This window comes from Hemitrygon akajei, chromosome 14 (genome assembly GCF_048418815.1).
Source record: "Hemitrygon akajei chromosome 14, sHemAka1.3, whole genome shotgun sequence".
Taxonomy (NCBI): Eukaryota; Metazoa; Chordata; class Chondrichthyes; order Myliobatiformes; family Dasyatidae; genus Hemitrygon; species Hemitrygon akajei.
This window is the reverse complement of record NC_133137.1, coordinates 10,055,596-10,079,873: the sequence shown is the minus strand read 5'-3', so window position 1 is coordinate 10,079,873 and position 24,278 is coordinate 10,055,596. Positions and strand designations below refer to the sequence as shown.

At 39.9% G+C, this 24,278-nt stretch overlaps 1 protein-coding gene across 1 annotated transcript in view; it reads left to right on the top strand.

Moving 5' to 3' along the window:
- Window positions 1–651: 651 nt before the first annotated feature.
- The window catches only part of ksr2 (kinase suppressor of ras 2), a 358,563-nt gene continuing 334,936 nt past the window's right edge, over window positions 652–24,278 (top strand). Inside the window, exon 1 of the mRNA XM_073065461.1 lies at window positions 652–1,068. Within this exon, the coding sequence (XP_072921562.1) occupies window positions 892–1,068 (177 nt within the window). The 5' untranslated portion in view covers window positions 652–891. The remainder of the gene's footprint in view (window positions 1,069–24,278) is intronic.

Sequence of the window (24,278 nt, the reverse complement as noted above, 5' to 3'; positions counted from 1 at the left end):
GTTCTCATTACAGATACCTAACAAGGGCATTCTCCACTTACAACATGTAAACTGCACAGAGAAAACGAACCTCTTTGTCATCTTCAGTTCATGAGAACAAAATAAATCCATACAGATACTAATTTTCACATTTTTATATTGTAAACATATTATTTAATCACTTGAGGAAATGTTTCCTAGAAACACTGTAAAGATGTTCAAAGACGATCACAGGTGAATTCGATACATCTATCTGCATAATGACATAGGTAGCGTGGGCTTTCAGGGTGTCCGGCAAATCGGCGATCCAATATGTTTGTTTCCTTTTTAAGGAATATCCTGTAGAACGTTTTTAGAAATACAGAAAAGATGGATGTCAAACCACTTCTTTGCTTTTATTTAATTCCGATATGGAATTCAAAAATGCATCCGATACCGTTAGCAAAGTGGCGTATTAACTGTTCTAAAAGACATTCTAATTGATGAACACCAATACTTTTGTACTTAAAAACTAGAAAAGCGGGACAGGACGAAGCCAAATTATGAACAACCAATTTTAATAGTAAGTTTTCTTTCGCTATAACGGAGATTTGTAGCATTTTCTCTCTCAGTTTATCTCGCGAGAGCTGGCGCACTGCCCCCCTCCCCTTCCCTCTTGATTGACAACCAAGATGTCGGTGGAGAAAAAGCTCCCCGGTGCAAGCTGTTGGGAACGGCGACAACAAGCACCTGCAGCCGAAGAGCACTGCTCTCCATAGCATCAGGACCACAAGCTGCTGAACTAACACTGGCCACTTTCTCCAATCAAACTCGACCTAGCCGCATGGAGTCCATTTGAAAATTATATATAATTCCCTCAGATTTATTATTCAGTCTTGCTGTATGTTATTTATATTATAATAATTTGCGGTCATGGATGAAGACAATAAGACAAAGAGCGAAGAGCAACATCTAACTGTCCAAAAAGCATTGCAGCAATGTGAATTGGTCCAAAATATGATAGACATCAGCATCTCCAGTCTGGAAGGGTTAAGGACTAAATGTGCCACATCAAATGACCTTACGCAAAAAGAAATAAGAACACTGGAGGTAAGGAAATTTATGAAGATAAATTGAAATGGTCGTGTCCTCCCAAAACAATAATTTACAATTTGCATTTCATTATATATAATTGACGGAAAGCTGAGGTATATAAAAGACGCTGGCTGCAAGCTAGGTGTCTGCTGTATTTTGTTTATATACAATGGTGTTGTGTGCAGTGTAATAAATTAAGGAGCTGCAGCAGATGAAGTGAGTCTGCGCATTCTGCAGGTGCTGAAAAGGTGGTGGGTTCCGTGTTATATTAGTCCGAATCGTTTAAAAAATGAATACATATGTGTCGATTTAAGAAATCCCGCATTTCACGTTTTGTTTCGTAGTTCGTGCGAAGGACGTGATATAATTAGAATAAACATGGGCGATTAAAGGGATCTTTTACGTATGTACAACTCAAAATGTGGGAAAATGTTACATGACCATATCAATGGTAATGTACATGTAGCCTCTTTTTTTATTGCACTCTATTAACCGCCTCTGTCATTTTCTGTACAGCACATGGCTGGGACCAATTCATTCGTAGGTGGGGAATTTTGGGGTCTTAACTTCACAGAGATTCAAATGACTACACTGTTTAAGTATGACTTATTTCAGTAGTTGCGAATCATCGTGTTTGGCACAGTTTTGGAATATTGTTAAATTCTGAGCTGAAATGTGGCAAAATTACCAAATTAATAAAAATTGGCTGGGTATCGGTTCGAATGGACGATGTTGAAGTTAACTTCAGACTTCATTTCAGTGATCCTTTATATCGAAATAAATGCTTACAGCTAATGCATGCCTATCGGAAATTAACGCTTATATTAAGGAAGAGATTTCTTATGTAGGAGGCGACTGTATCTGATGTTGTTGATTAGGTGTTTCTGAAGGTTGTACTAAAAACGCGATCGCTTTACGATTCTGACAGTGCATTGTTTCTGGGCGCTGGATTGTTTCGTACATAGCATCATTAAGAACTATGTCATCACTTTTGAGGCCCATTTCATAACAGCGAACAATATTTGGAAAATATAGAAGATGAAGAACAGTTAAAATATTGTTCAGATCTTTAAGTTTCCCAAGGTATGTTGAGGTTCTCAGGGCACCGTGTTCCTCGCTTTAATGGCGACATCTGCTGTTCACCGTAGAGCCCTCGGAGAACTTGAGGTGTTGCACAGTCTGGATAGAACAGTCTGTGTGAAATGTTGGACCACGCAACGTGATTTTGTCAGGTTTCTATCGCAGAAATCCGTGCGAATATTTGAACTCGGAAGAGGGTAATATGTGTTAGATGATCTAAACCATTCACGATCTTTTTATTTGTTCTCGGAAAGGGAAAGCAAGCGATCGAAATTATATTTTGGAAATACATAATTCTGAGGGTAAATTAATATCTGATTTTTCAAAGAAAACGGAACATGTATATTATATTCCGTAAGAAAATATCATCTTAATCTGATTTGTTTAAAAACTGTAGTCCGAAACCACTTCAACACAGTGGATCCAGAGTGAATCTTAAATAATGATATTAATAAAAGTATGTGACATTTAAACTTCGGTATATGTTTGTGATACAAATGCAGAGAAAACGGTTGCTGATGAAATATGCTTCTTTTGAGGTACTGTATTATTAGTAGGACTGATAAAGTTGACTAGTTTGGAGTCCTGCTTTGTCACCTTTTTCAAAACAACTTTTGCGGTTAAACGGAGAAGTTCAGGAATTAACAGCAGTTGACCTAAAATGTGAGTAAGTGCGGGTAGGGGACCATTTTCCACATGCAAATCAGTTTGCAGCAAGTTAATTTCAAATGTCGAATGAAAAAGCTCTTCTTGAAAGGTTGCATAGTATGTGTTATAAAGTGTGGTTAGAACTCGGCTGTGTTTCCACGCCTGTATTTCATGGTTACGAACTCGTAGTGACCAGAATATACACGCAGATGAAAATGACGCAATGAGGCCGGGTTGTGTTCGTACTGTTCTGCTGCTCTGCACGCTGTATAGGTAGACCTAGAGCAGTACTATTGTTCACTTAATTAACCCTGCTTGCATTTATTTGAACATTGACACCACTCAGTTGTAAATTTTGTCAAAAATCTGTATGGATATATTAAGGATATTGCTTCACATCTTTCTAAAAATAGTACACATTTCCAGCTAGTCTAGTGTAATAAAAATCGTCATTGGTGGATGGAAGACCGTTAATTATTTTGACAGTAGATTAAAATGAAAAGTTTCGTTATTCTTAAAGGTCATAGCCATATACAGTAGAGTGACTATTTTCCTGTTAACATGGTGCGGTGGATGATAGGTACCAGTTCCTTTGGTGAGTTTTCATGGAATGCTTTTCCTGTAACCCCACAGTCAGAGAAGCCTAAAGTGCTGACGTGTGGTCTTTCACAAAAGGGGAGAAGAAATAATTCAGCTGAATTATTACCTCTGACGTAATTTAAAGGATTGATTTATGGTATTATTGGTAGACTGGCTTATCAATCAAACCTTAGTCAAAATTGAACTGTTGGCCCTTGGTTCCTTCAGGACTTCATTTTAAGGAGTACTTATAGCTGTTGTTGGTAATAATTATTCATCCCCCTTGGTATGGGACATAAAAACAGAAGAAATCAGGACCACCAGTTTTTTAAAAAGAAAATTATGTGGTGGTATAATTTGATGAGGAGTTTTGACATTTCTAATATAGTAATTTTATTCTGAGGTAAGTTTAGGTTGACTGACTTTTATGTCGCTAGTAGCTCTCCTCAGGATTGTACCAAAAGAACAAATTTATGCAAACCTTGATCTTTTCACATTAGAAATTAAAAGAAATTCTATTTTAATGTAATTTTATTAACATGTGATTTTTATTCTGAACACAAAAAAACTTAAATATGCTTCAAATAAGAAGTAAACTTTAAAAATTTAATTTATAGAATTACAGGTGTTGAAACTTGGTTTAGTAGTGCATGATTTTGAGGACAGTGGGAGCACAATATCAATCATGAAATGCACCTCACCTTTATAGTGAACCTTACATATACATCTGTGATATTTGGAGCACATCTGTTGTCTCACAGTGTGCAGGTAATGTTTCCTACACCCCCTTCACTCATTGACTGATGCATATGCAATTACACAATGTGGACTATGTGATGGAAATCAGGTTTGAGTATTTGCAACAAGCCCAATACTTATACTTTTGAAGGAATCATTAATTATTTGCATTTTTTGGGAGGCGTTCATGTGAAACGGAATCACTGTGGCACTGCTGTAATCGTCGAGGAGATCCAGTTAGCCAGATTATCTGATATTTGCAAACAATCTCCTTTCAAGGTGACTTGACCTGTGGTCCTGGTAGAGCCCACTCATAGTTCGCTGTTGTAGGGGGTGGTTGATTCCCATCTTTTCCTGCGTGCGAAGAAAGAATTTTATTGAGCTTATTGAGGAAATTACAAGTAGGGTAGACAAGGGAGATGCAGTGGATGTTGTGTATTTGGATTTTCAGAAGGCCTTTGACAAGGTGCCGCGCATGAGGCTGCTAAACAAGGTAAGAGCCCATGGAATTACGGGGAAGTTACATACGTGGATAGAGCATTGGTTGATTGGCAGGAAACAGAGAGTGGGAATAAAGTGATCCCATTCTGGTTGGCTGCCGGTTACCAGTGGTGTTCCACAGGGGTCTGTGTTGGGGCTGCTTCTTTTTACGTTGTATATCAATGATTTGGATTATGGAATAGATGGCTTTCTGGCTAAGTTTGCTGATGATACAAAGGTAGGTGGAGGGTTAACATATGAGGAACGTTTGACTGCTCTTGGACTGTACTCCTTGGAGTTTAGAAGAATGAGGGGGGACCTCAGAAACATTTCGAATGTTGAAAGGCATGGACAGAGTGGATGTGGCAAAGTTGTTTCCCATGGTGGGGGAGTCTAGTACGAGAGGACATGACTTGAGGATTGCAGGGCGCCCATTCAGAACAGAGATGCGAAAAAAAAATTTTAGCCAGCGGGTGGTGAATCTATGGAATTTGTTGCCACGGGCAGCAATGGAGAGATTTAAGGCAGAGATTGATAGGTATCTGAGTAGTCAGGGCATCAAAGGTTATGATGAGAAGGCGGGGGAATGGGACTAAAGGGGAGATTGGATCAGCTCATGATGAAATGGCGGAGCAGACTTGATGGGCTGAATGGCCGACTTCTGCTCCTTTGTCTTATGGTCTTATTGTGCATGATACATCTGCTATATTTAAAAAGATGAAAGCGAATGTAAAGTGTAAGATATGTGAATGAGTGCTCATGTCTAGAAATCCAATTGTTAGTAGATTGAGTTTAGTGTTATTTCTTCTAACTCTGCCCTGACACGTGAGAAACAAGTTCCTAAATGAAGCAATTTAGCTTTATTTTCCCAATACTTGGATATCTTGGTCTTCGCCTTCCTAGATTACTAGGTGTGCAAGACACCCTCCTGATTCCCACCTCTTTGATCAAGGATTCAAGGTTCATCTCTTTGACAGGAGCGCATATGGCACAGAATTCATGTTTAATACAGAATTCAACAGGAACATTTGCTAACACACTCAAACCTACTGTATTTCTCCTGCAGTCCTTGAATTTCCATCTGGTGGGTCCATGGAGGAAGCAGTCGCAGCAGCAGGAGGTTCCACAGACGAGAGTAGGGGAAATAGAGTACTGTCGGTGACATAGTACTAGGGGTTCTGGAAGAGGGGTCGGTCGCACTGTGGCAGCATTAGAAGCAGGTGCTGTAGGAGTGGAGTCCTCAAACTTGGGGCCAGTTTTGCTGTAGGGGTCACCTTGCAATGCTCTTAGATTGTTTGCACAGATTTAAGCGAGACGGTAATTAAATTTAACTAGATGGAATATTAATGGATATGAAGAATGAGAGAGAGTGGGATTAGACTGGCTTTAATGAGATGAAAAAGACTGCAGATGAAGGGATCTGGAGCAGTGAGCAAACTGCTGGGGGAACTCAGTGAGTCAGCCGGCATCTTTGGGGGTAGGAAATGTAGACACTTTGGGTCAAAACCCTGCATCATGGCTGAGTGGAAAGTGAATATAGCCAGCATAAAAAGGGAATGGTGAGACAGGGCTCACAGAGTGATTGGTGGATTGCCGATGGGAGATAGACAATAGTCTGGTAGGGCAAGGTTAGGGAGATGCTGTTCCCTGCACCCTTGATGAACTGGAAAATTTTATCACCTTCACAACTACTTTCCATTTTCTGGATCTTTCTCTCTGTCTCAGGAGGCAAGCTCAAAATCAGAATCAGGTTTAATATCACTGGCATACGTCGTGCAATTTGTGAACTTTGCGGCAACAGTACAATGCAATACACGATAAATACAGAAAAAACTGAATTACGGTAAGTGTGTGTGTGTATATAGTTAAATTAAAATAAGTACTGCAAAAACAGAAATAAATAGAAGTAGTGAGGTAATGTCCATTTAGGAATTTGATGGCAAAGGGGAAGAAGAGTGCGTGTCCTGGGTGGTGGGGGTCCTTTATGATGGACACTTCCTTCTTGAGGCACCATTCCTTGAAGATGTCTTGGATACTATGGAGGCTAGTACCCGTGAAAGAGCTGACTAATTCTGTAGTTTGTTTTGATCCTGTTCAGTAGCCCCCCCCCCCCCATACCAGCCAGTCAGAATGCTCTCCATGGTACATCTGTACTTGAAGTTTTCAAGTGTTTTAGGTGACAAACCAAATCTTCTCAAACTCCTAATGAAATGTAGCCGCTGTTGTTCCTTCTTTATAGCTGCATCAATATGTTGTAACCAGGTTGGGCCCTCAGAGATATTAACACCCAGGAACTTGAATTTGCTCACTCTCTCCACTTCTGATCCCTTTGTGAGGATTGGTTTGTGTTCCCTCATTCTACCTTTTCTGAAGTCCACAGTCAGCTCTTTGGTCTTACTAACATTGAGTGCAAGATTGTTGCTATGACACCACTCAATTAGTTGGTAAATCTCACTCCGGTTCGCCCTCTCATCACCATCTGAGATTCTGCCAACAATGGTTGTATCATCTGCAAATTTAGATGACATTTGAGCTACAGTATGCCTAGCCACACAGTCATGGGTGTAGAGAGAGTAGAGCAGTGGGCTAAGCACTCATCCCTGTGGTGCGCCAGTATTGATTATTAGCGAGGCGGAGATGTTATTTCCGACCCACAGTTAGGAAGTTGAGGATCCAGTTGCAGAGGGATGTACAGAGGCCCAGGTTCAGTAGCTTTTCAATCTGGAATGTAGGAATGATGGTGTGAAATCCTGAGCTGTAGTTAATGAACAGCATCCTGACATGGGTATTTGTATTGTCCAGGTGATGCAGGGCCGCATGGAGAACCATTGAGATTGTGTCTGCTGTAGACCTATTGTGATAGGCAAACTGCAGAACTCCCACGTCCTTACTGAGACAGGAGTTGACTCTAGCCATGACCACCCTCTCAAAGCATTTCATCACCATAGATTTGAGTGCTACTGGATGATAGCTGTTAAGGCAACTTGTGCTGCTCTTCTTTGGCACAGGTATAATTGCCCTTTTGAAGCAGGAGGGAATTTCTGACTGTAACAATGAGAGATTGAAAATGTCTTTGAATACCACTGCCAGTTGGTTGGCACGAGTTTTCAGAGCCTTGCCAGATACTTCATCGGGGCATGCCGCCTTGTGAGGGTTCACCCTCCTGAAAGACAGCCTGACATTGGCCTCTGAGACAGAGATCACAGGGTCACCAGATGCTGCAGGGATTCTCATAGCTGTGGTTTTATTCTCCCTTTCAAAGTTAGCATTAAAGTCATTGAGCTCATCTGGAAGTAAAGCATCACTTGTGGGAAGAAATGACCTGCAAACCCTGCCAGAGTTGTTGTGCATACGACATTGCCTCTAACCTCCCTCGGAATTGTTTCTTAGTTCTTGAAATAGCCCTCCGTAAGTCATACCTGGTTTTCTCGTACAGACCTGGTCACCAGACTTAAATGCCACAGATTTAGCCCTCAGCAGACTACGAACCTCCTAGTACGAACCATACATGGCTTTTGCTTTGGGACTGTACAGAATGCTGTTCATTGTGTTGGATCTCTGTTTAATTTCTGATCTTTAGGGTTCTTCCAGGAGTCAAAAATGGCAACCAGTCTTAATTCTGAGATTTCAGTTTATTGTAGAGTACAAAGACACATACAGATACAAAGTAGACAAAATAAAGAGCTGAAAAACAGTGCTCAAGAGGGAAGTAAGTCAAAGGAATAGAGATGGCACTTCAGAAAAATCTATCACTTTTATAGATTAGATAAAGAAAAGTCCTTAGATGGTGATGAATGAAAACAATTACATCACGGTTAGGTAATGTGCCAATATTTAGTCAATGATAAATGAGAAAGATGATAAATTGTTAGTTTAGCTGCTATACCGCTTTCTGCCAGTGAGCGTGAAAAATACACAAGTTTGTATAAAAGTATGGATCTTATGAAAATGTCTAATAATTATATTCATGCTTTAAGTCTTCCTACAGTACTTCTCTTAATCTGGAGTCACTTTAGCTTGCTTGTAGTGGCTGGCATGTATCCACTTACTTTCTGCCTTAACTGCTGGATTGGTAATTAACAGTACTTGGTAAGGACTGAGGTCCTGGGGTTCCTTATGCAGTTTCTTGACTAAGGACCACTGGCTAGGAATCAAAGTGTGTTCTCCCTTTGATGGACCACTCCAAGCAGCAGAAATTTGTTGAGAAGCAGACAGAACAGCTTGTGTTAGTTTTGTACAAGAATCAACTAAACTATCTAACATATCATGTATATCAGCTTCTCTGAGATCCAGATCTCCTGGTATAACATAGGTCATCCAATCACCACTACAAATGGACTCAATTTTTTTTCTTCTTTGGGGTTGCGCTGCTGCTGCATAAAACCAAAGGAAGAGCTGTGGACCATGGTATGCCTTCCTCGTGATACTCAGTCGTTGTTTGATGCCATTCATTCTTTCAGCTTGTCCTGATGACTGGATGATGCAGGTAGTGAAAAGACCATTCAATGTTCATTAGTCGACATAATTCTTAATAAACATTTCCAATGAAATGTGTTCCTTGGCACTTTAGTAAAGTAATTTTTGCAGCTTTGACATTTGCAACTATAGCCATTTTTCTTCCCTTGTGAGGTAGGGGGTTGAGCTTGCTGTTGAGGGTATTGTCCTTGTGGTGAAGTTGATTTCTTATGCCAAAAAAATCCAGACCAATGTCCTCTTCTACCATGGAATTTGAATATCCAATTCCACTTATTCTGTTGTGGAGACGTTGGCCCGTCTGTACCAATCTTGTTCAGACATTGCTATCTTGCTCCAAGCTGTTTGGTAGCTTGTACCAGTTCACTGTAGTTTCACTCCAATTTGCTCTTGTTAGCTTCACCATTTTGGCAGCATCTGGTTTCAAAATATACATGAAAGTTGACCTGAGAGGGCCATACAGAGCTTCTTTGATATTATCTTCGTTTATTCCTGGGACTCCTGAGTAAATGAGCCAAACACTCCCGTAGCGGTCTTCATATTCAGAAATGCCCTCTAAAGGCTTTTGTTTGCAATTGGCCACTTGCAATCAGTCAGCTAGTAAGTTCTGTTTATCCTCTCCTATGCTATCTTCAGCTCGCCATGTTAACTGGTTTATTTGCTGAGTTGTTAGCATTGTAGCTAAAATTTAAATACCTTCATTATGGATGTAATTTCTATATACAGTATTCTGAAATTGTTGAAGTTCAGTCCAAGTCTTTAAGCTTCCTTGTTTAGGATGTAGAACTTCCCTGGATCATTTGTAGGTTTTATTTCTGAACCTGGTGGTTGATGACAAGCCTCCTGCTTCCTTTCATACTCTCCATCATCAGTCTTGTGTTTTCACCCTTAGTTTTTACTGGGTCAAGGCTTGCCACGGCTTTCAGACCAATTACCTCATTTTTGTCATCATCACTTTGCAGTTCCTTGGAGTTCCAAAGGTGTCACTGTTTGTTTTGGTTGCCTTTCAACATGATTGACATCACCATTAACACGGTCCACTAGGTTAGCCGAACCGTTGAAGATCTGCCTGATGCCGCGCAGATTTCCACTTTGCAACTCTGAATAGAGTTTTTGCATGTGGACATAATTTGCATGTTGCCTTTTAACCCATTCCGTCAATGCAGAGATCTGTTTTTGCATTGATTTGTTATTTTTATCATACTACCCTTTTAGCATGTTGTGCGTTTTTTCTAAATCAGCGCATTCGTACTTCAGAGTATCAGTCTGCACTTGCAAATCAATGTGCTCGTGCCTTTGTAGCTCTGTTAGGGCTCCAGCGACCTAGCTGTCTTTTTAGTTGGTGACCACATCTTTTTGATCTTCTAACATAGCGCTTCAGCATCACTTATAAGCCAGTCTTCACTGGCCTTAGCATCACTAGCGCATTTTTTTTTCTGTATTTCTTTACCTACAGTATCAAGTTTAAATACATCACATAAATAAGCGGTTAAGATTTCAATGATTTTTTCTCTCAGCTAGGAATTTAAGATACCCATCAGTCTTTTTCAAAGCTTTGGCTGTTGTATTAGATTCGATCTTAAGGAGCACTCTTCAATTTAGACATCAGAAATCTCACAAAACTCACAAACCCATTGTGACTGTAATATCAGGTTACAACCAAACAAACATCTGTCCGATATCTTAAAACTTTGTTAACCTCTTGTCCAAAAACTCTCACAACTCCGTTATGACTATATCAGACTCTGGGTTTCCAATAATTTATGCCAGCCCGACTCAAGTTGGACAACCGTGATACTGCTCACTCTTAAGCTCCCTTTAAATGATGTACTGAAAGTATTTATTCTTGGACAATTAAGAAATGGGGGAATGTCTTATCTCCTATCCTTCCTAGTCCATTTCTCCCCCTCAAAGTAATCGATCCACGTCCTGCTGCCAAATTGTTGGATCGCCATTTAATTTCTGATCTTTAGGTAAGCAGTCTTGGTTCCAAGAGTTCAGTTTATGTTTGAGTGCAAGCACATATACAAGCACTAAGCAAACTAAATAAAGAGCTGAAAGCGACACTAAGAGATGAATTAATGCTGAGGGGTGTAACACAAAGGAATAAAGATAGCGCTTCTGAAAAATCTATCCCTTTTATAGATAAGATAAAGGAAGTTCCTTCAATAGGCTACATAATTTAAACAATTGCATCACATGGGTAATGTGCAGTTACTTAGCCAATGAAAAATCAGAACAGTGATAAACCATTAGTTTAGCTGCTGCACCACTTTCTGCCAGTGAGTGTGAAAAGTACATGAGTTTGTTTAAAAAGTACAAATCTTATTGAAATATTATTAAAAACAGTGGTTTGCAACAATTTGCATTTATCATGTACCCATTGGCTCCCACAGCTACCTAGAGTAGTCTCTTCCCACTCTGTCTCCTAAGGAATGCCCTCCCTTTTTCCAGGTTTCTTCATCTCTACTGCACTTGCTTCCAAGAAAAGCTCATCTGAAATCTGCCCATTTTAAAAGAAATGTGACTTCCCTTCTACAGTGGTTGATTCCCTCCGCTTCTCAGACTTATCCCATCTTCTTCCAATCAGAATAGAGGTAGAATTCCTTTAGTCTTCATCATTCCTTGTTATCTAGTTTTTACTCCTTATTCTCTTTGTCATTTACACCAGATGCAACAAGATCTCATCACTTGCCATATCTTCTCCCTCCCTTTTCTATCTTCTACAGGAATCTCTCCTTCAGCGATTTCCTGGTTCCCTCATTTCCCACCTCCAACCCCTCTCTGAAGTCAGGCAGTTTCTGCTGAAACCCCCTTATCGTTATCCAAGGACCTAAACAGCTCTTTTAGCTGTAGCTGAGGCAGTGATTTATGTGAATCTCCTGCAGCCATGTCTACTGTATTTAGTACTCCTGAAGTGGCCTTATGTACACTCAACTTTATTAGGTTTACCTGTTGACCTGCTTGTTAATGCAAATATCTAACCAGCCAATCATGTGGCAACTCAATGCATAGAGCATGCAGAAAAGGTCAAGAGGTTCAGTTGTTGCTCAGACCAAACATCAGAATGGGAAGCAATATGATCTAAGTGACTTTGACAATGGAATATTTGTTGATGCCAGACTGGGTGGTTTGAATATCTCAGAAACTGCTGATTTTCTGGGATTTTCAAGCACAACAGTCTCTGGAGTTTACAGGGAATGTGTGTGAAAGAAAAAAAATCTTTCAATGAGCAGCAGTTCTGTGCGTGATAATGGCTTGTTAATGAGAGAGGTCAGAGGAAAATGGCCAGACTAATTCAAGCTGACAGGAAGGCGACAGTAACTCAAATAACCCCATGTTACAACTGTGATGTGCAGAAGAGCATCTCTAAATCCTTGAAGTGGATGGACTACAGCAGCAGGAGAACACGAACAAACGCTCAGTAGCCACTTTATTAGGCACAGAAGGCTTGCATTGTGGATATTGTACTATATCCACAATGGCCACTGGCCATTTTGTTTCCCAGTTGCATGCTATTTCAATTTTTCTTCCCATTCCCAGTATGAGCTGTCGGTCCTGGACCTTCTCTATAGCTGAGTCGTGCTCATGTGCAAACATTAGGAAGAACACCTCATACTCCACATAGATAATCTACATCTTAATTCTTGAGATTCACTACCTTCTGAGAGATGAAGTTTCCAATCAGTTCATTTTAAATTACCAGCCCCTAATTTTGTAGCTGTGACACCTTGTTTGTGATTCTCCCAGTAGTGAAAACATCTGAAAATCTGAACCAGTGTTTCCCAACCTTTCTTAGTCCAACACCCACTCAAGCAGTTTCACACTTGCCAACACCCATCTTAGGCACAATATACTTTCCAGTGCCCCCAAAGTGTAAAAACATGTCTAGCATATGCTGACATGAGAAAAATGTTTTCTCTGACATGAGAAAAATGGTTTTTAGCAAGAGTTGAAATAGCTGGTTTAAGTTGTGACAGTAAAAACCGTTAAGTCCCCATGAGTAACAATGACGAAGCAGTTTCTGTTTTTAGTGAGTATGTGGTTCACTGCACTGAAGCCTTTTTCAACAAGGTAGGAGGATGGAAATGCAACGAAGAGCAGTTTGGCTCTTCTCCAAAGACCAAGAAACTTTGTATGACAATGTGTCAAAATACCACAAAAGCCAACATTTTTGAAAAGTATTTTTGCTGCTTCATCATTCTGAATTTCGATAATTTCATCTTGCAAGCTCTCTTCCTGTTCTTCCACCTTGCAAAAGCATGGGTTAATAACCCAGTCCTGAATTTCCAGATTGTTCAAATCCGTGAATGGATTCTGAAAATCCTTCTTCAGTGATTGTAGGTGCAAGCAGTGCTCTTGCAATCACTGTCTGTGAAAGAGAGTGCCATACTTTCCATGCAGGGAAACTGTGAGAATATTCTTCTCCCAATGTTTTGCTTATATTTTTCCAATTTTTTGATAGAAGTGGACACTACACTTTTTGGCTGGATTAAATTGAAATTCTTGCTCTGCAGTTTAATATTTAAAATGTTCATTTTGTCATACAGATCAGCTATGTATGCGACATCTCAATGTAGAAGTTCAGTCTTATTTCCCAAGCTCTTGTTGACTTTGAACATAAATTCAACCATGGTGTCAAAATGATCAAAGAAACATTTTAAGCAGCAGCCTTTTGACAGCCAACACACTTCAGTGTGAAGAAGCAAGCATTCAAACTCTTCATTATCTTGGCATAACTGGCGAAATATTCTGCTATTTAATGGATGAGCTTTAATTTTGTTGATAGCAGATATTACAAGAGTCATGTTTGAAAAAAAAGTTGCTGGCTGAAGTTTTTGGCTGTGAGATGTTGACGACGAATTGCACAATGGATTGCGAACAGACTTGGAATTTCTTTTTCCATAAATGCCACTAAAGCACATTGGCGACCTGTCATATATGGTGCTCCATCTGTTGCATAAGCAATCATGTTCGTAATCGGAATACTTTTATCCTCAATACCCATTTTGAGCTTGTCATAGATAGATTCTCTGTTGATGTTTGTTTTTAACCTTTTACAAAAGAGGATCTGTTCATAAACTTTTACATTTTTGATAAACCATACATATGCCATTAGCATTGCCCTGTTGTCTCGCACATTTGACTCATCCAGTTGTATCCCAAATTCTGTTCTTTGTAGCTCTGTGCATAGTTGATACTCAATGTCTTCACTCATTTCGTCAATACGATGAGCTATAGAGTAGTTACTCAGAGCAATTGAATTTAAAATACTGGTATCCATTTTGAGAACAGTGGTGAACATTTCTGATACAGCGGCTATTATTAGTCTTTCACCAGTTGTCTGAGATTTTCCACACTTTGTCATCATTTTGGAAATGTTACAAGAAGCAATGAGACCACTATCAAGGTCATTTTTAGCTCTCTTGGCAAATGACTTGAGTGCACAACCCTTTTCAAATACTTCCTTTATAGAACATAGAACAGTACTGCACATTAAAGGCCCTTCGGCCCACAATGTTGTGCCAACCCTCAAACCCTGCCTCCCATATAACCCCCCACCTTAAATTCCTCCAAATAGCTGTCTAGTAGTCTCTTAAACTTCACTAGTGTATCTGCCTCCACCACTGACTCAGGCAGTGTATTCTTCTTCTTCTTTTGGAACTGAGTAATACTGTAAGTAGCCTTTTCAGGGTGTCTTTTACAGAAGTATTCCCACAATCTTGATGGTTTCGTGGCTTCATTAGACAGCAGAGTATTACAAATAAGATACACGTGGTGTCACTGATCTGGCGGGAATGGAATAAAACCATACTCCAGGTATGTAAGATTGTATTGACGCACTTTCTATAGTTTTTGTTTCTGAGCAGGATTAGAATTCAAGGCCTCGCTGCCTTCAGGCTTGGAGATTGCGCCATATGTATTTATCCATCATTAACGGGGCTAAATTAAAATAAAATATTAACACAAACTGGGAATGCCTCTCAGATATTGAAGATAGGACACAGTGGGCAGGTCTCATGCCTCAAGTTAAAGTGCTGTTTACCCCCCCCCCCCCAACGAGAATCTTGACGACTTCTATTTCCCCTAATCTCCCCTCAGGGCATGTAACCACCTCCACCGGGAATTGCTGATCTAAGCTATCTAGGCTCCTTAGAATCTTACATGTCTGAATAAGATCATCCCTCATTCTTCTAAATTCCAAAAAATACAACCCAAACTGTCTTGCTAGTGGTAAACCCACAGAGAGCATCCAGCCCGGATGGGGTACCTGTCTGAGCACGAAAGAACTGTGCTGATCAACTGGTTGGAGTGTTCACTGAAATCTTTAATCTCTTGCTTCAGCAGTCTGAGGTACTCACCTACTTCAAATAGGCTTCAATTATATCAGTGCCTGAGAAGAATGTGGTAACCTGCCTCAATGACTATTGTCTAGTAGCACTTACATCCACAGTGATGAAGTACTTTGAGATGTAGGTGAAGAAACATATCAATTCCTGCCTGAGAAGTGACGTGGGTCCATTCCAATTTGCCTACAAGCACAACAGGTGATTTCATTGGCTCTTCACTCAGCCCTGGAACATCTGGACAGTAAAGGTGCATATATCAGGGTGCTCTTTATCAACTACAGTTCACTATTCATCACTATTATCCCCTTAAAACTAATCAATAAACTTCAAGACCTTGGCTTCAATACCTCCTAGGTAATTGGATCCTTGATCTCCTCATTTGCAGATCCCAGTCAGTTTGGATTGGCGGCAACAATCTGCATCAGCACAGGTGCATCACAAGGCTGTGTGCTTAGCCTCCTGCTTTGCACTTATGACAGTGTGGCTAAGCACAACTCTGATGCCATATTTAAGTTTGCTGATGACACCATTGTCGTAGGCCAAATCAAAAGTGATGATGAATCAGCATATAGGAGGAAACTTGAAAATATGACTGAGTGGTGTCACAACAACCACCTCTTACTCAATCTTGGCAAGACCGAGGAGCTGATTATTGACTTTGGGAGGAGGAAACTGGAGTCCTGTGAGTCAGTCCTTACTGGGGGAGTGGGTCAACAACCTTAACTTTCTCAGTGTTACCATTTCAGAGAACCTATCCTGGGAACTGAGCACAGTTCCTTCGTGCTCAGTCAGGTACCCCATCTTGGAACATAATTGTAAGTGCAATTATGAAGAAAGCATGGCAGCACCTCTACTTCCTTAAAAGTTTGCAAAGATTTGGCATGACATCTAAAAGTTTGACAATCTTGAATAGATGTGTTGTACAGAAATATCAATGCCCCTGAACAGAAAATTCTACAAAAAGTAGTGGATATGGCCCAGTCCATCTTGGGTAAATCCCTCCACACTATTGACCATGTCTACATGGAGCAGTGTCACAGATAAGCAGCATCCATCAACAGGGACCCTCACCGCCCAGGTCATGGTCTCTTTTCACTGCTGCCATCAGGAAGAAGGTACAGTGATTCAGGACTCAGAGCCTCAGGACTCACACCACTAGGTTCAGGAACAGTTATTACCACTTAATCATAAGGCTTTTGAACCAATGGGGATAACTTCACTCCATTTCACTTACCCCATCACTAGACTGTTCCCACAGCTATGGCCTCACTTTCGAGGACTCGTCATCTCATGTTCAATATATATATTGAATATTTATTTATTATTATTATTTCCTTTTGTATTTGCAAAGTTTGTTGTCTTTTGCATACTGGCTGTGTGCCCTGTTGGTGTAGTCTTTTGTTGTCTCTATTATGTTTACAGGATTTATTGAGTATGCCACAAAGAAAATGAATCTCAGTGTTGTATATGGTGTCATGTATGTACTTTGATAATAAATTTACTTTGAACTTCTCTTGATAGGAGAACCCTCTCATCTCAGGAATTAGCCTGGTGAATATCCTTTGGACCACTTCTCATATGTAACATACCAGGTGCTTTTCTAGATGAGGTGAACAAAACACTGTGTTGTATTCCACCTGTGCCCTCATCACCACCACATATAACATAAATAAAATCTCTCTGTTCTTAAACTTCAACTTGTTTGTAATAAGATTAAGATCTTTTTTTGCCTTCAGAATCGGAAGCAGATTTATTATCACTGACTTAAACGATATGAAAGTTTTGTTTTGTGGTAGCAGTCTTGTACAAAGGCATAAAATTACTGTAAGTTACAAAAATAATGTAAAAAGAATAACGAAGTAAAGGATAATGAGGAAATCTGATGGTGAAGGGGAAGAAACTGTTTGTGAATCATTGAATGTGGGTTGTCAGGCTCGTGCCATCTCCATGATGGTAGTAACAAGAAGAAGGAAAGTCCCAGATGATAAGGATCCTCTGTGATGAATGCCATGTCTTGAGGCACTGCCTCTTGAAGATATCCCCGAGACAAGTTGAGGTGGGAAAAGTTATGCCTGTGATGGAGCTTGCTGAGTTTACAACTCTCTGCAGCCTTTTGTGATCCTATGCAATGGAGTTTCCAAATCTTTCATGCAACCAGTCAGAATGCTCCCTACTGTGCATTACTTAGTGACATAATATATCTCCTTCCATTCCTAATAAAGCTGCCGCATGCTTTCTTTGTGATTGCATCAGTGTGCTGGCCCAGGATAGATCCTTTGAGATGCTGGTGTCTAGCAACTTGAAACTGCTCATTCTTTCCACTGCTGACCACTCAGTGAGGACTGGTGTGTGTTCTCACGACTTCCACTTTATGGAGTTCGCAATTAATTCCTTGGTCTTCCTGATGTTGAGTGCAAGATTGTTGTGACACCACTCAGTCAGGGTGATCTACAGTACCTTACAAGAATGTTGTCTTGTCGCCACCTGCTATTCTACCAACAACGGTGTCATTGGCAAATTTACTGATGATGTTTGAGCTGTGCTTGGGCACACAGTCATGAACACAGAGAGTAAAGTCGTTGCTCCACACACATCCTTCAGGTGCACCTACTTTGATTACCAAAACTTGTCTGCTAACCTTTTGTGATTCTAGATCCCTTGGAAATTCACTCATTTGCTGTCTCACTCCACTTTTTTAAAAAAAAGAGCTGTGTTTTAATTCCTCCTACTGAAGTTTGTGATCTCACACTTTGCCACATCTCCCAGGTTTTTGGTTGACTATTCTGTCTATCTATGTCCTGTACTGGAATCACAATGTCTGTGCTCGTCCACCTATTTTAATTTCAGCTGGTACTATGGGGGGGGGGGGGGGATATTGGAAAGCATGCTTAAATCTTTGTACACAGTAACTTATAATTAACTTTCTACCACAAAGGAAATCATTCCCATCATTGTGCTAGTTCTTTGAAAGAGATGTCTAATCGGTAATATTCCTTTGCTCTTTCCCATTGATATTGCAATTAATTTCCTTTTAAAATAACATTCAGATCTTTTATCGTAGTGTATTCTAAATCATGTTATCTTGCTGGGAAAAGTAAATTCCCTTTATGTTACCTCTGACTTGCTAGGTTTTCCTTAAATCTGCATTCTGATCGCTGATGTTTCTAACAGTAAGCAACCTTAGTTTCTCTATAATTTACTCCAATGGCATTATTCATGATTTGAATTAATTTCAAAGTTCAAAGTACATATATTATCAACATATGTAGAAATCATATAAACTTGAGATTTGTCTCCTTATAGGCAGCCACAAAAAAAGAAACCCTAAAGAACCCATTTGTTAAAAAGACTAACAAGCAGCCAATTCACGGAGAGAGAGAGAGGGAAAAAAAGAATCGTGCAAACAGTAAAAGCAAGCAACAAAGTTCGGAACTGAAGTGAGTTCATTGTCACAAAGCCTGGAGCAGGCCCATAGACTCAGCCTCAGATCATCAATCTGCAGAGCAAAACTGAGCTTGCAGACAAGAAGCCCGGAGAAGGCCACACCCTCAGCTTCAGTGCTGCTGAGAACGGAGTAAACGTCGCTGAGCAGTGAGCAGAGCTGGCCCGACACCCAGCCTTTTCAATTCGTTTGGCCCAGCATTGTCCAAACATCGGGACGTTCCCCACACTAGGACATGGGCCTTGTTGCATTGATATGCTCTGGGTCTGGACCCTGCCACCACGTCCCAGCCCATACCTGACTTTCCAAATAGGCTCAGCACTTAGATCGATCCAACTTCGCTCCTGATTTAGGTGGATGTGCTCCGAATTTCCTCCGCTCTGACTTTCTTCTGCTTTGCACACCCTGACTGCGTTTCGACAAGCCTTGACCTCGCTCTGACCACTTCTCTTTTAACATGTCTCAGAATTGCTCTGAATTTGCATCGCACCCACGCACCTCGACCCTCGCGTCAGCCTCGCCTTGTTTGCAGTGATTGTTCCCCACAATTTTCCACAAAAATTGCCATTAATCATATAGTTGTATTTATTGCTTTACACACCACCAGCAAGCTGTTTCCCATCTTCAGCAGTGTCATCTTAAACCTGGATTATAGAAGTCTTCAGCTAAATCTATGAACTTTGCTGAGGGAGACAATTCAGAAATTTGATCACTAAATATTCCCAAACTTCATATCTAATCCAAAGAGACTATCTACGAATGTCATTCTTTCCTCCTCCTCACCACATGGTATGGCAATGTTCTGAGAAATAAACCATTACATTTTACATAAATATTGTCCAATAACACACTAAATCTGATCTACATCCTGATTTAATGATGATTTAATCATTTAAATTACACTGCTTCTTTAATCCAAATAATATTTGTTACAGATTTACCTAATGAGATCATCTTTTAATACAAATGTTTTAAATTAATGTAAAATTGAGCAATTTGATCTGATATGGTGGCTTACTGAAAATGGCTTCATATGTACGATGAGTCCTGATGAAGGGACTTGGTTGTAATGTTGACTGTTCATTCATTTCCTTAGATGCTGCCTGACCTGCTGAGTTCCTCCAGCACTTTGTGTGTGTTGCCATGGCTTCATATGTGCTTGCTATCTTAGCCAAAAGTTTATATTATTTGATAAGTTCGATAGCTCAGTGCATTAGAATTTTGTTGTCAGAATCTAAGTTTCATTTCAGCTAGGCTAATACAATCAAGTGGCTCTTAATTGTGGTTTAATTCATTGTTTTGATTTCAGGTTGGCTAAATTCAGGCTAGCTAAACTCAGGCTAATGCTCGGAGGATTTTACAGAATAAAAAGGAAAAAGGGAAGACTTGCATTTATATAACTCCTTTCTCAACATCTGTTTCTTCCAAAACACTCTTGGGTTAGTGCATAACATATGGAGTTCAACCCAGAAACGAGAGAAGTGATTCACTTTGGAAGGTTGAATTTGAAGAAAGAATACAGGGTTAATGGCAGGATCTTTAGCAGCGTGGAGGAAAAGTGGGATCTTGGGGTCCTTCAACGTTGACGAGTAAATTGGTAGGGTGGTTAAGAAGGCGCCTGGTGAGTTGGCCTTCATTAGTTGTGTTACTGAGTTCAAGAGGTGTAATGTTGCAATTACTTGAATTGCTGGTTAGACCACATTATAGGAAGAATATGGAAACTTTAGAGATGGTACAGAGGAGATAGCATGTCTTAATGATAATAGGTTGAGCGAGTGAGGGCTTTTCTCTCAAGGGAGGATGAGAGGTGACTTGATAGAGGTGTACAAGAAGACATGGTGCATAGATCGAGTGAACAACCAGAGACATTTTCCCAAGGTGGAAATGGCTAATAGGAGGTGGCACAATTCTGAGGTGATTAGAGGAAAATATAGGAGGGGGCACGATGTCAGAGGTAAGTTCTTTATACAGAGAGTGGTGAGTGCATGAAACATCCTACTGGGGCAGTGATAGAAGCAGATACGTTAGGTGCATTTTAGAAACTCCTAGATAAGCCCGTGGATTATAGAAAAATGAAGAAGGGAAGGGAAATGTAGAAGGGAAGAATTGGATTGATCTTAGAGTAGGTAGAAAGGTTGGCACAGCATCATGGTCTGAAGGGTCTATATGGTGCTGAAATGTTCTATGTTTCTATATTTAAAGTGTAGCTGGTCTTGTAACATATGAAAAATGGGAACCAGCTGTCATAAACAACAAAAAAAGACCATTCCTTTTAGTGATGTTTATTAAGTGATAAATATTGGCCAGGATGTTAATGGTAATTCCTTGCGCTTCTTTGAAATAATGCCATGGGATCTATAAATTCACTTGTGGGAGCAGATGGAGCTTCATTTGAAATATCAAACAAAAGTTGGCACCTGTGGCATTGCAGTGCTTGCTAACTAGGGTGTTAGAGTAGATATTTATGTTTAAGTCTCTGGTGAGGCACTTGAAAGTTCATAACCTTCTGACTTGGAAGCAAGAGCAATTACCAAAAGAGTCAGGAGTTTGCACCTCCTGTAATTTTTGTGCCCTCTGCATCAAGGGTTCTAAATTTGCAGCATGTGTGGCTGATATTTTTCAATAAATTGTCCTATGGGTATTGTAGGTTCTCAAGAATTTGTACCCTAAAATTCTGTGGCACACATCTTTCTAACTGATCACTATGAGTTGCTAATTTCACAAAAGGTGTCATTTACACTTCAGATTTATCATGTGAGCAAACTGATTTCTGATTTTCCAAATTTGGACTGCAAATATAGATTCAGATCACATAATATCGAAAATAGTGAAATTTCACGTTGAAGGAAAAAATTGTGGTTGTGCAATTAAGTTTCTTTTTGTAGTTTGCCTTTCACTTCTGCATGTGGGATTGAAAGATTATGATAAAGTTCTGTTCACCTGTGCACACAATTATGTTGCAGGTCAATTTCTCTGCTAATTCATCCTTCTGATACTGTAATTGTGAACTCAGTAATATGCCGCCCAATTAATTATTTTGGTTCCCCCATTGTTGCTGAATTCTACAGTTAATTTTTAATTCCTTACAGTTTGAAATGGGAACATTGTCTACAAGATCACAGTGAACCTGAACTTTATCAGTCATTTCATCTGGACTGGTCAGCTGCCCATCGCCTTCCACAGACGCTGTCTGACTGGCTGTGTTTCTCCAGCAGTTTGCGTTTGGCTCCAGATTCAGCATTTCAAGTCTATTATGGCTCCTGCTGGATATGACGTGTACTGCTTTACTAGCTGAGAAAAGTTCACATGGAGTTGTACATTGGTCAGCAATCAGAGCTTTCATTTTATATCAGTACGTTGGACCAAAGATTAAATTTAACCATGTAGTTTGTATGTTTAGAAGTTCTATGGGAGATTTTTTACAGCCTTCCACCATACCCTTATTAGGAAGTCAGTGGAATTACCAGAAAGCTGGCATGAAATGTTTTTTTAACCATGTTTTTTTAAATACCAAATCACACCAAATTTATCACAAAATCATGGAAATTAACAATACAGAACACAATCATTTACTCATCATGCTGATGCCAGCTGAAGATGGAATTTATGTTGCTCTCAGTTCTCACCCCACAGGCATTGCAATTTATACCTCAGACCGAGCAACCTGGTGCTTTTTAAATGTCTTGGGGCTTTAAGCTTCCATGAGCTATTCAGACACTGTTTTACGACCCCTAGCATTTATTGAGTGAAGTAGTTTTTCTTTCTTTTACGTCCCCCCCCCCCCCCCCCCATCTAGCTGTTCCATTGATTAACTCAATTCAATAGCCCCTAGTTGCTGGGCTCTTGCAAGGGAAGTAAATCGTTACAGTAAAACTCATAATCTTGTAGCCTCTGCCGTCTGGAGTTGCATTGGTAGATTTTCTGGACTTTAGAATATTACTCCCTTTAAAACCTCAAAACACTTTAAATTCATTTTTAGTGATTCACAGTGGTATAATTAATTTTTCAATGAACCCTGTTGTGTTTAAAAGGAGTGCGGGAAAGAGGGTCCCAGGGTATTTAAGGGGAGTGCAAGAAACACTGCCCTGTGAGTTTAAAGTGAACATAGAAAATGTGATTTCAGTGAATTTTAATGAATGACAAAAAACCAGTTTGCTGAATCATTGGTATTTCTGTATAAACTGAGAGTGGGTGATCAGGTGTTTAGAGCACTTTGTCCAAGTGTCTCATAATTTTTTACATTTTATTTGAATCTCCTGAGTTGTTGTTCCAAAGAAAACAAGGTTTGCTCAGCACAACTGAATCACTGTCCTTAATATGCTCTCTGCCTGTCACCTTTTGAATTCAACTGACATCATTCTCTCAGGCTGAGACAAGTACTTTTTGGCTTGCTACAAATTGGTTAAAAAGCTTACACAAAAGCCTTCAAGAAATCTGCACCTTCTAGTTTTGGCCTTGGGGAATGATCAAAGGATGGGACAAAGGAGGCTGAGGGGAAATTCTATGAATATGTATAAAATTATGAGAGGCCTGGCCATCTAAAACTGAAAAGCTCTATTTTATATAGTATTGTTGCATGTAATGTTATAGAAACTGAATCTGCCATCTTCTGTCTTCATCAGACTTTCTGGCAGAGCTACAATACAATCCTTCAAATATGATTGACACTTTCTTATTCTTCATGCAACTCATATCGCTTCACTTGCTGATCTTTCTAGGATACCATATCACTTCCCAACTCTCATTCTTTCCCTAATCAATTTGCGACACCTCTACTTTCACTCCCATTTTTTCATGTTTTAAAACCCTGTTACCAGGAATATTTTGCTGCTAGTTCCACCCATCTTCAAGTCATGTTTCTATAATGTCCATTACATCATTCATCCTCGTTCTGTAGAATGTTCAGTCTTTGTTCCATGGCAACTTTGACTTTGGCACTCAGAAGGCAGACTATCATGCTTGAATTATGAGTGCAGCAACAGAAACACCTGTTGGCCCCTCTAACCCAGAGGCTCGCATCCTTTTTTATGCCATGGACTCCTACCATTAACCAATGGGTCAATGGACCACAGGTTGGGAACCCCTGCTCTAACTTGTTGATTCAGTCTGTGGCCTCAATTGAGACAATGGTTTCTGACCTTAGATGCAGCTTAAGACCCAGGAGAGACTTCCACTTAGTGCTATTTTACCTATTTGGCAAAACCTTAACTAAAATGGCAGAATTTCAACCAATCATTCCAGTGCCACATATAGTGCATACAGCAGAGAGCACTAGAATTTCCATGTCTAACTAATTCATATTTATATATTTTTTCCAAAGCTGTTTCTAAATTTTCAAGAGATTTGTTCATATGTACACAACATTCTTTGTATCTCAATATGTGCTACAGTATATTAATAGAAATCTTCAAAGTAGATTAAAGTGATTTGGAAAC